This window comes from Haliotis rufescens, unplaced genomic scaffold (assembly GCF_023055435.1).
Source record: "Haliotis rufescens isolate VD_foot unplaced genomic scaffold, xgHalRufe1.0.p SCAF_4, whole genome shotgun sequence".
Classification (NCBI taxonomy): Eukaryota; Metazoa; Mollusca; class Gastropoda; order Lepetellida; family Haliotidae; genus Haliotis; species Haliotis rufescens.
The window spans coordinates 41,716,311-41,733,867 of NW_025964112.1; the positions used below are offsets into that span (position 1 = coordinate 41,716,311).

At 38.3% G+C, this 17,557-nt stretch overlaps 1 protein-coding gene across 6 annotated transcripts in view; it reads right to left on the reverse strand.

The window, feature by feature from the left end:
• Positions 1-17,557, reverse strand: part of LOC124135960 (nebulin-like) — a 118,180-nt gene that overhangs the window by 53,780 nt on the left and 46,843 nt on the right. For 5 of the 6 annotated variants that reach the window (XR_006861286.2, XR_006861285.2, XR_006861284.2 and 2 more), the window contains exon 3: positions 13,973-14,057. Coding sequence is in view for 1 of the 6 variants with exons in the window: in XM_046501678.2 (XP_046357634.1) it covers positions 13,973-14,057 (85 nt within the window). In the remaining 5 variants the exon portion in view is untranslated. Of the gene's footprint in view, positions 1-11,577; positions 11,683-13,972; positions 14,058-17,557 lie in introns of all 6 variants that reach the window. The other variant, XR_006861287.2, reaches the window with a different exon arrangement.

Here is a 17,557-nt window from a genome sequence, read left to right on the forward strand (position 1 = left end):
CCCACACCCACACCACACCCACACCACACCACACCACACCCACACCACACCACACCACACCACACCAGTGATTGATATCATGAGCATTGTTCCACGCAATTGGGAAAAGATGATGTGCATCAAACAAGTACAGGGAGCCTGACCACCAAATCCCATTAGTCATCTCTTTCAACAAGCACAGGCACCTTTTAAAGCAAGCATTGGTTGCTGAAGACCTACATCTAATAAGGTAGCAAAAAATAAATTAAATGGTTGATCTTTTTAAAAATTATTCAAGCAAAGCAAGCACCTATCTTCTCATTTCTATATCCCCACTATGACCTTGAGGAAATGAGGTGAGGTGAAATGGGGTTTAACGTCGCGTCCAAGATTATTGCACTTATATAGCGACGTGCATGTACGTGTGTGTGTTTGTGTGGCTGCTTGTACTAGTCAGGACTGATGCCAATTTATAGTGCTAGCTCAGAGATACCATGGCGCAGTTTAACATGAATACCCCACTCAGACACAGTATACTGACTCCGAGCCGACCAGTCCTTGTTTTAGCCCCTTAATGCCGAGCGCCAGACAGGGTAACAACAAGTACCATCTTTTAACGTCTTTTGGTATGACGCGGCCGGGGATCGAACCCCGGACCTTCCGCTCTCCGGGCGGACGCTCTACCACAAGACCACGGAGGCGGTCTTTGAGGAAATGAAGAAACCAGACATCCCCCACCATAACACACACCCTTCACTCTGGATAAGGAAGTAACATACAAGTGCCAGGTGTACACCCATACACACAGTGTCAACCAGCTTTCAGTGGGGAATATAGTTTATGCTTCAGTGGAGATGAACCATAAGCATGCTCATCATGTGGACTTCCTGCTAAAGTTGGTCATCAGCAACCCATGCTTGTCGTATGATGCGACAAACAGGATCAGGTGGTCAGGCTCGCTGACTTGTTGATATGCGTTATCGTATTTCAATTGCGTAGATGGATGCTCATGATGTCAATCACAGGTTTGTTTGGTCCAGAGTTGATTATTTACAGGCTGCAATCATATAGCAGGAATATTGCTGAGTGCGGCATTAAAGACCAAACAAACAGGTGTGAAAACCTGTGGTGATCTCGGGGCAGAAATGTCCCCAGAACCTCAGGCTAGTCAAGTCCAGCAGGTATGTGTGTAAACGTGTGGTGATCTCGGGGCGGAAAGGTCCCCAGTACATCTCAGGGCAGAAAGGTCCCCAGTACCCCATGCTAGTCAAGTCCAGCAGGTATGTGTGTAAACGTGTGGTGATCTCAGGGCAGAAAGGTCCCCAGTACATCTCAGGGCAGAAAGGTCCCCAGTACCCCATGCTAGTCAAGTCCTGCAGGTATGTGTGTAAACGTGTGGTGATCTCGGGGCAGAAAGGCCCCTAGAACCCCATGCTTGCACTTACATGATGAAACTGAACAGATGCCTTCCGTATCCTACAGCTCCACATAACACCGTACACCTACATAAATTTATTGCAGTATGTACAGTAACGCTCCAAACAACTGTCTCCTACGATCAATATTTATTGCAGCGAATAGCTTGGTGTAGTGAGCTAGTCAGCCTGGTGCTCTCCTCTCCCACAACCTGCCACACACAGGACCAGCCCTTGAAGGGTGCAGGACAGGCTGCTGAGTGTATGTGTGGCAGAGGAAACGCAGAATTACATACACCACTATAGTCAAGGCCACACTGACACCTGACAGCCAGCACTGCAAGAAATTAACACAGGGAGGATTCCCATGGGAGGGATCTACATGCAAGAAAAACATTTCACTTTTGAGCAGGATTTGGACAATTTGATAACTACATGTTTCGGTGTCTGACACACACTACACCTGTGATTTACAATCTTGTTCCACAAATTGATCGTAGTGATAAGACGATTGTAGCTCCAAACTTTCACGTGGACTCTACTTTAACATGACAGTCATAGAGCTATGATCATTTTAAGGAACAGGTTCCGGCATCATAAAGTTCAAACAACCCCCTCAACAAAGCGTTCTTTGTACCAAGAGAATTGTTAGTCCATGTAAACGCATGTGAGTTGCAATGGTGAAATCGCTCAGATCAGTTCATGGAATGGGCCCCAGAGTATTTGAATGAATGAATGAGTATGGTATTACGCCAATTAGGGCAATATTCCAGCATTATCACAGTGGGGGTCACAAGAAACGGGCTTCACGCATTGTACTCATGTGGGGAATCGAACCCAGGACAAGCGAACGCTTTAACCACAAGGCTACCCCACCGATCTCCCTGGAGTGTTTGAAAATGTACCTTCAGACCTTCTTAGTTGCAGTAGTATGTATCATCATACTAAATGTCTTACAATTTATTTATTCTACTAAGAGAATACATAAACAGATATGTGAGACATGTTACACAATATTCATTATCACTAGTTGTGACTTTCATAAAATGGCACAGGAGTAGCTCCATGGCTTCAATCAATAAAGGATCTTACATTGACGACTGTCTAAATTTATGAACAGAAGTACAGATTCTACATAGCTGTGTGGAAGGAAGCTGGCTTGCATTAGGCTAGGACAGAGTGTTGGAGTTTTAATATGGAAGACCTACAATATATATAGTCAAACACCATTGTGAAGCGGTTGAAGGGACCTACTTAAATACTTTGAGATATATGAGGTTCGCCAAATGAAAAAGGATGAACAAAAAAGGAATACACAGGGACCAAGCTTTTACTTTGGGACAATCGTAAGTTCAACACATCAATTTTCAACACAGTGTTAACACTGTGTGCAGACAAACCATTTGTAAAGTTGAACCACTGATTCCTTACACAAATATTTGGCAATATTTAAGCAGCATAACGGCAGGGGATACCAGAAACAGACTTGAGTGAGACAATCGTAAGTTCGACACATCAAATTTCAACACAGTGTGCAGACAAACCATTTGTAAAGTTGAACCACTGATTCCTTACACAAATATTTGGCAATATTCAAGCAGCATAACAGCAGGGGATACCAGAAACAGACTTGACACATTGTACCTGAGTGAGGAACCCTTTGGAATGAGGAGCAACATGTTAACTACTAGGCTACCCATTGATTCATGAAGGGGTGGAGCAGGTTTAAACTCATTACGTTCGTACTGCAACTAACTAGTAGTACTATTTACATATTGTAGAAAGGAAAAAAAAAAATCAACAAATATTCAAAATGTGTTGTGTTTGAATATCTGTTTTTTCCTTAGCATGGAAACAATACTCATCACACATTGGGTAATATAATTTTCATAATTTTCAAGTTTAATCACCTTAATCTGAAAATCTTTTGAAACAAACGAGACCTGACCTATGAGGCCTCACAAGATATTCAGTATCTATAAATAGAGGCGATGTATCTGGCTCTCCCACACATCAGTTCTTGGAGTGAGCTTGTAAAGAGCTTGGCATTGAATACGACACTATTAAAACATCATTGGTCAGGATTACCTGGGCAAGGGAGATAACTCTCAATATTTCTGTAAACCCCTTGTGCATCAACTAGCCTTACTTGTTGCCTCAAATCGAATTACTAGCACTGTTCTATGTCATGACTGAATCTGCATTATGTTACACTCATTCTGAAGAGAAGATTTAAGTGTTTATTTTCTTCAAACGGATAAAATTTCTGATGATCATGATTAAATAAAAATATATAAGTAACGTCTTGTGGGCCCATCTTATGATGTATACAAAGTGTATCAAGGGCTACAAAGCAAGTGAGTATGATTTTACGCCGTTTTTTGCAATATTGCAGCAATATCACAGCGGGAGACACCAGAAATGGGCTTTACATATTGTAACCAGATTAGTAAAGAAACTGTATTTCATGTACATTATTTGGAACATGTGCCATGCAAAATTCTAGTTCAAAGGAATGTTTATAAACTGAGGACAACTACACCCAACATTTTGCAAGCCACAGCCACCTGTACCCCAAGTGCTAAACTTGCTTGGCATATCATGTATATGGGAGGGTTTTCCCTTTTGCCCCTACAATCAGGGGGTCAACACCACTCCCAAAGCACTTACACAGCCACAGCGAAACAGAAAGTTTGACAGTTCAAAAGTCATATGCTGTATAAGGGCACTTTTTACACACTGATTCTGGACATAAATAGGAATCACATCTTTCAACGCCTTAATAAACTCATATTCATGGAAGAAAGTCTTTTCAGTTTTATTTACATATTGGTTTAATGGGATATATATTTCATTACATGGGTCAAAGAGACAGAGATTTTAGCAATAAATCACATTGAGAGATGAATCTTTTAAACACCTTAATTAAACCTTAATTTTATCTTGTTAGAGAAACAACAATTCACATATTTTAATTAATGGGAGTAATGGGTTTCATTTCTCTACATGGGACAAAGAGACAGATTCTAGCCTAGAGAAATTACATCTTGTAATGCCTTAACATAAACTCACATATTTTTTAGAAAAACAAAAAATATATTATTTAAAATAATGGGTGGTATGGGTTTCAATTAATTACATGAGACAAAGCGACACACAGATTCTAGCCACAATTAACATTAACTGAGCTTCCTAAACATGAACCATACATTCTTTAACAGAATCTTATCATTTCAAACAAACACTGCATACAATCCTTTGTGTAACGCCGCCATACAGCTGGAATACTGCTCAGTGCGTCATTAAACAACCAAACAAACTTTGTGTAACAGGTTCCTAAAATTCTGAACAAAAAAGACCCTGCTGAAGAAGATTAGTGCAAATTTGACTGTCAAATCTTCCCAATAGGCTCTACTTCTGATGCAAGGTGGGCATTGAATGATAATCCAACAGCAAGTCTCCTCCCAATGGAGAATACACACTGGCTAAATTTGTGTGCAGGTGTCAGGGAGGTCGGGTGAAAAAAACACAAACAGCTGTTTTGGATTTGTAAACATCTTGTTGACATTTCGAAAAAGAAATGAATGAGGGCCTAACCTTGGTGGTTTGTGACATCAACTTGGCAGGTTAGGGGAACGTTAATCTTGATTGTGTCACCACAGCGACTCAGTGTGATCTCCAAATACAACACATACTTCACTAAATGACATGATGGCAGCACTATCCTGAGAAACCTTCTCCTTCTCCCTCTCCCATCACCACCACCATCATATCATCATCATCATCATCTCAACATCATCAACATCATCATCATCATCATCATCATCATATCATCATCATCATCATCATAATATCATCATCATCATCATCATATCATCATCATCATATCATCATCATCATCATATCATCATCATATCATCATCTCATCATATCATCATCTCAACATCATCATATCAACATCATCATCATCATATCAACATCATCATCATCATCATATCATCATCACCATCATCATCATCATCACCATCATCATCATCATCATCAAAATGTGGACTACCACATGACTTAATGTCACTATAGCAACCTGTGTGATCTTCTCATACCTTTCTTACAACATGCCATCATTATCTTGTAGATGCATCACCATTATTTCCATTTAAAACTGTTATCATGATGCACTCTTATTTCATTTCCTGAACATTCTCACATTAATTATACTGCATAAACTTTTATAACACAATATTTTCAACAAACATTTTTAATTATCGTCCATTTGAATACCTGTCTCTAATTACAGGTGAGTGAATATGGTTTAACACCACTTTTAGCATTATTGCAGTAATATCATGGCAGAAAGTACCAGAAATAGGCCTCACACATTTAATGCATGTGGGAATTGAACCCAGGCCTCCGATGCAACAAGCAAACGTATTCACCACTAGGCCACCTTACTGCCTCTCATATTATAGGTACCACTGACGTTTTTAACTTCAAGTAAATGGCTAGTCAATAGGTTTGTCCAGTTGCTAGAGGTATCACTACAAGAGGTCCCAATATTTCACACATAATGTCAATGTTGGATCCCTGTCTTCTGCATATTTAGGAAATGTTTAATCACTAGGCTACCCCACCTGTCAAACAAGGGAGGATTTAAGAAAACGATATTTTATCATATATTAATATGAAGAAAATGGGGCGTCCTTTAAAGAATCAGGTGTCCTTTAACTTCTTTTGAGTGGCATATTAACATAAGCATGCAACATTTAACTGGGATTGGGCCAAAATTGAGACAAACAATATATTCATAAACGAGTAATCATACAAGTAGAACATACTGAACCAGAATTCTATTTTTATATTCATCCTCATATTTGCATTGTGGTTATATAATGAACAGTTTCTTATCATTGGCAATGAAAGTCTTTACATGTCTTAGCAACAACAAAAATAATCCCTGCAACAAATTAATACTTTAAAGTTAAAAAATAGAAGAAAAAAAAGTCAAGAAGTAAAATATTTGTCAGATTTTAAGTTTGAAATCTTAAACCTCAGTTTAACCTTAAAAATCCTTTGTTAGCAATGTAAGCAGCAAGGGCTTAGAAAGAGTACATGAGAGTAGTGTCTGTGCGTTAGCTCCTCCAGGACGCAGTGGAGGATCTACAGCAGGGGCGGCCATTCACACCTGTCTCCCCATCGTCAACAATGTCCATCAAACAAAACCACGTCAATATTGGGAGCCAAGAAAAATCTATCTTTCAGATTAGGGAACCAAATGCTGGTGTTTTTTGTCCCCAGCAATCGACATGCAAACCCTGTTTTTGTCTCGCATGGAAATGCTTGTTGAACTTTGCTTCATGTGAAGAATTTGAGTGACACCAAGATATGTCACACCGGACTGTACCCACCCCAACCCATCAAGGGAATTAATCTGACGCTCTAATATCCAAAGATTCATAATAATTCAATATTTGCTCTAATATCCAAAGATTCATAATAATTCATTACTCCAGAAAATGAGTGAATGTTTAATACAACATTCTGGCATAATGACAAAGGACCCTATTCAGTGTCCAAAATAAGTGCCTGCCTGCCCTTCTGCCTGCCCGTGGCTAGTAAATTTTCTGTCCGGCTGCATGAAATGTTCCTCCACCTGCCTGACTGCCTGGCAGATAATTTGAGACTATTTACATATTCAGTTTTAGCATAGCTCCTTGTAGATTCTCAAGTAATTCTTTGCATTCTTTCAACTGAATCAAGATGTGATTTGTCTCTTAGTTTTTTACGATTTTTCAATATTTATAATGGCTGAATTCAGGCAGGTAACTTTGAAGATGTGCAGGCAACACCTAAGGGTCACCTGCCTACTGTCTTGTTGGGTTCAAAAATTATTTCAAACACTGCCTCTATTAAATCAAATCTGGATCTCTTTGCCCTGTGGTCACCTGTACCTGCAATGTTACAATGACCCAATTAGCAAGGTCAATAATGTCATTTCCTCCTAATTTAAATGAAGTCATTATGACAAGCAGGTGTGCTGATTATGTAGTCAACAATCCCCACTGAGCTTGTTCACAAGGGAATCTTAAACATATCCACACCTTGATAATAAATCAATACTTAATATGTTTTGGCTTGACCTACAATTTAATCTGACACTTCCAAACAGTAAACATGACAAAAATAACACTAGCGTCAACTTTATACATTTGGTGACCCAGTTTATCAACTACAGACCTAGATATGATTTGATGATTGCTCTCATCAAGACCTGGGCTGTTGGTGATTCACAGCTGTGCAGGATGCATGTGACCTTCACCGTATTTCCCATGTAGATATGCCATATATAGATAATATACACCAACTAGGAGTTAATGCAGGCAATATGCAACTACAGTAAACTTTGTTTATAACGAACACGTTTATAATAAACTGACAGATGTAATGAACAGGCTTCTTGGTCCCGGCCATTTGCTGTATATATGCTTATAACAAACTATGGTTATAACAAACTAAAATTAGCAGTCCCTTCGAGTTTGTTATAACCGACGTTTACTGTATGTGATCTTCACCTTATTTCCCGGGAAGATATACCATAAATAGATCGTAAACACCATCCAGGAGTTATTACAAGCGATATGCAACTATGTGACCTTTACCTTATTTCCCCTGTGAAGATATGCCATATATAGATAATATACAATATTCAGGAGTTATAACGGGTGATATGCAACTATGTTACCATACAGCCATATGTCCAGTGTAGATATACCATATATAGATCATATACACCAAGCAGGAGTTATTGCAGGTGATATTCAACTTCATTACCCTACTTCCTTCAACACTTTACACAGGAATAAGAAGGCCAGGTGTGTGTTTATTTTGTATATGCAAAGTAAATATGTCTCATGAACCAAACCAAGGTAAGGTTAACAGTATACTGGTGAAAGCAACACCATCTCCTAATATAGCCCATAATCTTTGTGGCTGCATAAACACAATAAGTGAGTGAGGGAGTAAGCGTTTATTGCCACAGTCAGCAATATTCCAGCTGTATCCCATCGGCTTGTAAACAATTGAATTTGGGGAAGACAAACCAGTTGTTGATATTTTGAGCAAGGGCCCACATCGTTGGGGCGAGGGTATTAGAGGTTAATTCTATGCAGGACTTAGGGTCGAACATTCATTGAAATTACTTCTGTGCTAATGATACATAAGAATTAACATTGACATCTACTGTTCCATTGAGTGAGTAATAATTTTTAATGTTGTTGTTTGTTTGTTGCACTGATCAAAATACCAGCTGTATGCCGGTGATCTGTAAATACTTGAGTCTGGACCAGTAATCCAGTGATTGATATCATGAGCACCGATCTACGCAATTGGGATATGAAATGTATCAACCGAGCCTGACAACCAGATCCCATCAGCCGCCTCTTGCGACAATCATGGGTTGACCAATCAGATCTTCAGAATTCAAATATCATTTTTCATTATTTTTTTTCAAACACTTAGAGCAGTGAAGGAACATAAAACATATATTTTTTAAAGATTAAACAAAATTGACTTTCTAAGAACAAGATCTTGGATAGTGAAGCACACAAGGCAAAATGATGCCTTTAATGTGACAACCACTGATCAACATTTATAATGGAATCAAAAATACTTCAAATGAACGTTAACTTGTAAAATATACACATGCATCACATGTTTATTTAGGATAGGCAAAAGCATTACGTAAGAAAAGAAAAAATATGTCGCTACAATTGTAACGATAATAAACATCATAGAACTGAATCAAACAAAAACTTCAGAACAAACCCTTATGGAGATCCTGACTTAAAAACATATCATTACAGTTACATTAAAAAACATGGTCCAATTAATAACGAACAGAAGCGGCACTGTTATCTAAAGGAAATGCAGAGAACAAGTGATCTTTTTCCAGGGACTGTTGGCAATTTAACATTTCTGACTTGCACAATTAGGGCAGTTGTTAGGGGAGTAGCAGTGTGCTGCTTCAGCTAGTGCCATTAATTACACAACTGTGCTGCAAGTTGGCCGACAGCTCCCCCAACACCAGAGCACTTCCAGACAGGTTATTCCCAGATACTCCCTCCTGGTGCTCATGGATTGTTCAGCCACAGCGTTCATTTAAACATTTAACTTTTTTTCTGAAATGACTTGACTGCATATCAAAAGAAAGCATGTTATTTTTTTTCTAAAGACCTTGGTTTGATACCCCCTTGGGTACACGTTGTTCAGAATATCAATACGGTCACTGTCTGGTCCAAACTCAACTATTTACTGACCGCAGTCATACAGCTGCAATATTGCTGCAAACAGCAAACAAACAAATCCTATGAACAATAGTGAAGAAATATGTGGAGGTTATCAGTTGCATGTGAGTAAGTGAGTTTTTATTAATTGTCACTTTGAACAGTACTCCAGTTATATCACAGCATATCAGCATGTTGTAGGAGGAAAGCCCAAAGTGATGCAGGTCTTAGTCGATTACCACTGTGGTGAAACCCATGAGCTAGGGTATTGGGTTGACAAACCTAGAAACGAAATCAGGGTGGCTGGATTCTAACCACCAATCATTGACTTCTGACATGCCTAGAGGATGCAACTCGGCATAGGGAATAATAGCGGAGCCTTCGGTAACTGGGCCATATGAATTATTAACATTGACATATGAATTATGCAATACTGTGTCACCCATAATGCAACTTGTCCACACGCTTGCACTTGTTCATGGAATAATTACAAATACCTGAATTTGCAATTCTCAAACGGACTATAGGGAGTACTGTAATCATTATGAATAAAAAATCCATTCCTTTGACTCTCAATTAGTTTCTGTCATAAAAATAAATGTTAGCATTACATAAACAACTTTCCCATGCTATCAACCCCTCACTGTCAAAATTGTTTTAATGAATGGCAATTCATATCAAAGAATACCATCATGTCACAAATGGAAAATTCGCCCCAAGACAATATCCAAGCTCTTAAATTGTTCCAACTTATTATATTTCGTGAGTGTGGTTAATGATTGACATCATCATAAACTGTTCAAACTCATCAGGAATATAAGGGAGATAACTCCATGTGGGAAGAGCTAAACCAGAAGTGATCAAGTGGACAGCACTTGATGTGAAGAGCTTCATCATGTCAATGCTATTGGTGGTATGGTGACTTTCACAAGGCTAGCATCATCCCTGCAGCAAAATACTAGGACATCGTAAGGCCAAACGTCTATGGTTGACAGGGATTTAAGGAGTAAAACTGCAATAAGATGCAAGATATAGTTTTAAAAACTTGAATATTTTCTATTTTATTTTGAATGATTATGAAAGACTTTTATGGCTTATTAAAAGAAAAAAAAGCAACCTTTTTTGGAAAAACAGTTTGTATCCCTTGAATAACTACAATTTCATTTTGACAGAAAAGTTTTTTCTTTCCATTACATGTTTACAGTGGACAGAGACCTTTCATCCATTGATATTTTCCTGCTTCTTCCAAAACAAGGCGGACAGGCAACTATATATAAATTCAAATAATCTCTATTCATTTCCTGCTTTATGGCTTTTGGCAGTGGTCGGTCGATTCGGAAACCAAAAAAGTGTCGTCTTAGTGACACAGGAGAAGAAAATAAGCTTCGGCGCGAAGTGCTTGCAGGAATATTAATGGTTTGTTGCATGTCATGAATTATTACGATTTCTTATCAGAAACAGTTAAAGCTTGGGAATAAACCTCTCCATCAAGCATTTAGAAGGATGTTGGAAATGTTCACATGTTGAAATTATATTTTAAACCCTGTAAACTTGATAAATCACACAGAATGGTTTATGCAAAATGATATGGAAAATGATACTTATAACTTGAAATTGCACAGCAAACTAGTTCCAAACCAAACCTTTGTGCCATTCTTCTAATGCAAGAACAACAGGACGATGGCGCCTCATTGGAGATCAGGTAATGTTCTTCACAGTCACTACAGCCGAAACTATTAGACAAAGACACGGCAAATCAAAGAGTACTGGCACACAAAGCCATAAAACTGTGGTCAATGGCTAGATAATTGAACCTAGGGTGTTGTCATAGCAAATCAAGGAAAACACAGCATGATATATGAGAACACGGCAATCCAAAGCCTCTATGTTCACCACCATCATACCAGACTGGTATTCTTGGTATTTTGCAGATGTCGCAGGAGTTCAGGATTGTCCGGTATGGCAGTGTAGCTACCTTTCTGTTTTTCGAAGTCACTATGGTATTCTCTCTGCAAAAAGTCATTGCCAACATTGTGACACCAGATATATTCATACCTTTCAAACATAGCACAAATCAAACCTTTAAGTCTAAAAATTGATTATTCAGCTTATTTTTGTGTGATTAATTCATTCATACTTTTGTGAACATACATGTGGTGATGTACCAAGGTTGCATATTCGAAAGGCCATTACCCACTTCATCTGTGAGTCGGGGAAAGGGATATCTTTCATAATTTTGAAACAAGGTTTCAAATTTGATGTCTTGAACTAGAATGCTAGACAGTTTACTGTTTTCACAATCATAAAATCCTTCTGTCTTTTCTCTCCTATTATACATATATAAACTTGAAATCCTACTTGAACCACTAAAAGTATGAAATTTTATATAATTCAGAGAAGGATAGTATTCATGAAACACCATTCCCTAGAGAGGACACTTCCAGAAGACAAACAAACTCCCCAAAGATGTATAAGTGTACAGGTCGCAAGCTACACACTTTCTTGTAACGTCAGTGCACCACTGTACATAAAGCATCTCTGATCTTTGACTCATTTTGTCAAGAAATGTCACTATTCAAAGCGTCAACTCTAAAAACAAGAAAACGGTTCCAAGAATACCAGAAGCCAATTAGGCAGTCTTAGTGATAGTAGCATCTCCAAAGTCACCAATAAGACTGCATTACTTGAAGACTGGATATACGTTTGTTGACTATCCTGTCCACGCAGGCTAGCCTCGGACAGGTTAAGCCCAATCAGTGACAAGGAAATACCCTAAGTGCTTCTTCTGGAGCAAAAGGTCTGCTCCTTTGCTGCAACTTAATCTGATTTCTGGGAAATCCAGACAGTTAATTCAACCAATACACATATCCAATGGCTTTCCTGAAAGTCGGTCTGTCATTTATTCCATTAAGCTATGACCAATACCGAAGACATCTTCTCTGAATAACATAAAAGAACATACAACGCTGTTACAGATGATGGATACATATTTCACAAGATGACAGGTCGTAAAGAAGTACTAAGATTGGACAGAGTGACATTCCAATGCATTTGAAACATGTTTCTCAAACACCACTGTACTCATCTGTACACTAAAAGTCATAATCAAGGCCAATCTGGCAATAACTGATCGTCCTAATTACATAGATCTATACAGTGTTTAAATTTCACACAAGTCATTCATCACAAATTTTTTACCACATTAATGGGCGCCATTCTTTTGCATGTTTAGAGGCTTGTCCCTTTCTCTATGGATTTGTAACTACATTCTATCAATATATTTCAAAACAATCTGACTAATGCACTGTCTCTGAAAATAATATGCATTTAGAGAACACATGTATCAATCATTCCATGCTAATGGTATATTAGGATGAGCAGATTATCTTCTCGCATCTCAAGAGATTCCTGCAATAGCAAATCTTATTAACAACATTCTAGAACTCAGTCAACAGTCCGAATGATAACCATATACAAAGCCATAGCTGTCCAATATATGTCAGTAATCCAACAAGAGTCTTTCCGACATAGGCCTCAAGGGCCAAATGTCAAGGCTATTTTAATATGAGAATAATCTGCACCGAAAGATATCAGATAATGTGGCAAAAACTGTGGAGATCAATTCCTGTTTTGTGTGGTGACGGTTACAAGTAGAGCATGGCATGCTTACCCTTTCGTGAACACCTGGTGTCATCATCCATACTTTCAGTGATCCATTCATATAACTGTCATCACTATTGTACCCCTTATGCCCTATGGAATCTGTTAGGGCAGATATTCCAGACTGAATATTCTCTGGCATTGACATTATGAATTTGTTGGAAGTGTTTGACAATTCACAGGAATTATTTACAACCACACGAAACAAGAACAAGAAATTTCTCCTACAGTAGGGTCTCAACAGGATTTTTACGTTCAGTTTAATTTCAATAATCACCTGACTGCCACAGCTGCAATATATGTCCTATACAAAACACTGAGCGCTTTTGATGAACTCAGACAAAAACAGGTTTTATATTGCTTATACGTGAGAAAATGCTAAAATACTTTTGAACTCATAAAATGGACAACTTTCACATTGCATAGGGTTATCAAAAACTGGGAATGTGACAGCAGGTATGGAAACAGCATGGTGAACATGTATCGGCTGAAATATGACACATAATTATTTCATATATATAAATAAAATGATTGTTGGGAAATAATTTGTTCTTTAATATACTGAATGTAACAAAATCATAATGATAATGAAGAAAGTGAATTGAGAGGAAACATGCTGAATATTGGAGAGATACTTACATTACTTTGGATTTTAGTATTTTCAGCAATACGTCTACTCTCAGGGGTGTCTGCAACTGCTGTGTGCTTCGTCTGTGGGTAATGTCTGAAATAAAACAGATTCATCATGAAATATACTTCGTCCCTAAGCATCACAGGCCCTAATTTCCTAAGAATTGGTCACTTTTTCTCCTTTCCGGTTCCAACCATTACCACAGGGGCCAGCATAAATTGTTCACCCATTGTATTCATTTGGGGTAGTGTACCAAGGTTGGAATGACAAAATTTCTCTTGTATGTATGTGTTATTTAACAGTACTGCCTAGGGCTGATATAATGTATTGGCAATAAAATTGTATTTCAATATATTGGGATACAGCTTTCTGTATTGCGATATATACTGGGGGATAAGCGTTAAGACACTGATTGCACATCAGTATTCGACGTATTCGTATTCGACGTAATAAGCACCCAGGGCGCTCTCAAAATTCTAAATAGGGGGCTCTTATTAGAATATAATTTTGGGGAGAAACTAAAATTAAGGGTGCCTATAACACATGAGTGCGTATTATACACAAATATCTCTTGTGTACATTGATCAATAGAAAGGGGTGCTAACAAGGATTGTTAACTAGCCAATATATTAGCATTATTGCTGTGAGCGCTTATTATGTCGAATACGGTACAGATAATATTTTCAACATGCTCAAATATAATTTACAATGTCAAAGTTAGCATGGTCAGTTGCCAACATTTTGTAGTCATGGATACAGGGGTGATAACAATGTGAGAGAAAAATTATTTCCATGTTTCGGCCTTTTGTCAATCAATATCAAAGGCTAACATGATTTGAGAATGCATTTCTGTGTGGATTTTAAGGTAAACATTACAAATGATGAAACTTGTTATTTTTTGGTTAACCAATATACTGGAACAAACAAAAAACATTGCAATAAATATCATTTGAAAAGCGTACTGTAGTTTACTGGTATACCAGTATTACTGATCAGACCTGGTGAAACAGATTTATCTCATGGGATATGTATGTCATACTGATAATGGTTGTTGATACATAGTGCAGTATACAAGTAACACTCTGCAGGTCTAGTACTACCGAATGAGGGGCGGTCGCGTAGCCCAGTGGTTAAAGCGTTCCCTCGTCACGCCGAAGACCCAGGTTCGATTTCCGACATGGGTATAATGTGTGAAGCCCAATTCTGGTGTCCCCCGCTGTGATATTGCTGGAATATTGCTAAAAGTGGTGTAAAACCATACTCTCTCACTCACTCACTACTACCAAATGAAACACACAGCACTATCTTATAGGCTGGCTATGTCATATTAATAATGGTTGTTGATAATGATCTACAAAATGGCAAAACATCCCAAAATAATTAACACAAAGACCCATTCTCCAGGGAGTACTTTGAGGCCAAACAAGAAAAGTTCAGATTCTGTTCAAAAAAATAAATAGGTCAATTGGAAAGAAGGACTTAAAGAAAATGCATTTCAGTCTCAGACGTATCCTTGTATGACTGTGCGTGAGGTCAAAATACCTCTCCAACTGCTGCATATTTATAGGAAAGACATGAAAACAGAGTTTACTTTGCCAGGCCTGCCAATGAATTTTCACATAATGACTGAAAATGAATGAACATACTGTATTTGACAACTTTCACATACAAAACATGCCAATGTCTTAAAGAACTCTCCTCTGCTTTCTGTAATAAGTTTACAACTTGCATTAAAAAAGATTCCATCACTTCAGAATGCACTTTTTAAACAGACTAACGATTTGTCTCTGAAAATATTTAACATATGATTTGGGAAGAAACTAGCAACTACTTTAAAATGAAAAGGAGCCCCTGTGGGCTGGGAATGTCGGTGAAGTGATTACGTTTTCTTGCAGATGATAACTGACACTGTGGAAAAATCTTGTTCGATTTAGGGCTATAGTTGGGCAGAAAGGAAAATAATATGGTTCATGGACATTGAGACCGACTACTTCTTAAACTAAGCTCCGTTTATAGACACCCATGTGCAGCTGCACATTTCTTACAACAGGTGGGAAGAACAGTGGTTTTAAGGCAATTTCCTGTTCTCATTTTTAATAGGTTATTTCTATCAGCAATATTAAGACATGTGTCAGCATAATAAATGGCAAAGTAATCAGTGATCAGGAATGGAATTTTCTTCACGGGCCACTGGCCCCATGTTTACAAAATTAATGAGCCAGTTTGGGCAAGTGAGCGCCATAAATTTAATTCTATGGGCAATTGATAATTGCAATGGGCCATAAATTCAACATATCTTAAAAATTAAACTTTATCTAAAGCTATCTTCTGGTAGGCCTGAAGAATGTCAGTAGTGGTGTGATGTCTATGGTCTCTAGTGTCTTCATTGTGACCTATGGTCTCTAGTGTCTTCATGGTGACCTATGGTCTCTAGTGTCTTCATGGTGACCTACGGTCTCTAGTGTCTTCATGGTTACCTACGGTCTCTAGTGTCTTCATGGTGACCTATGGTCTCTAGTGTCTTCATGGTGACCTACGGTCTCTAGTGTCTTCATGGTTACCTACGGTCTCTAGTGTCTTCATGGTGACCTACGGTCTCTAGTGTCTTCATGGTGACCTACGGTCTCTAGTGTCTTCATGGTGACCTATGGTCTCTAGTGTCTTCATGGTTACCTACGGTCTCTAGTGTCTTCATGGTTACCTACGGTCTCTAGTGTCTTCATGGTGACCCATGGTACTTGGTTTGAATGTATGATGCCCAGTTGTCCTGGTATTGTTCACAAAACATTTTATCTTTCATATTTAACCTAGGCCAAAGCTTCTCCCCACTTTTTTTTGTAGTTTCTCTGTTCAGTTGGCATAGGTCCACTTTGATTTGGTATGTCGTCATCATGCATAATAGCATCTACATTCACAATGCAGACATCACATTCCCTATCACCACTATCTTTGTGTATAACGAAGGAAAACAATTTTTTTCTGTTTGAAATTATCTGTTGATGCTTTAAATCTTTTTCAAGGAAACATTTCATCAACAAATATCCCTGTGCCAACTTACGAACGAAATTGCTAAGCCACAAAGCATGTGGTGAAACTAGAATCGCTTTAAACAGAGATGCCAATCTTAATTGAAGCTTTGGAATAATCAGTGGGGTAAAAAAAAGCTTAATTTCATGTGAAAAAAAAGTAATGTTAATAGTAACTCATACAGGTTTTTCGCTTCTACATTTTCGATAGGCATAGACGTATGTGAAACATAGGTTTTTTTTGTTTGTCTGTTGTTTAATGCCACACTCAGCAATATTCCAGCGACATGACGGCAGTCTGTAAATAACTGAATCTGAGCCACACAATTCAGTGACTGAGATCATGAGCAACGAGCTACACCATGATGGTAGGTTGACGCGCAATCAACCAGGTCTCCTCGTCACTGAGCCTGAAGGTTACTGGGGATGATTCTACCCTAGAATTCAGCCTTAGAAATAATTTATATTTTCACTTGTCCACAAGAATGATCTGCTGCAGAGCTGCCATCTACATAATGGAAAAAGAGGTTTGTTTGTTTGTTGTTTAACGCAGCACTCACCAATATT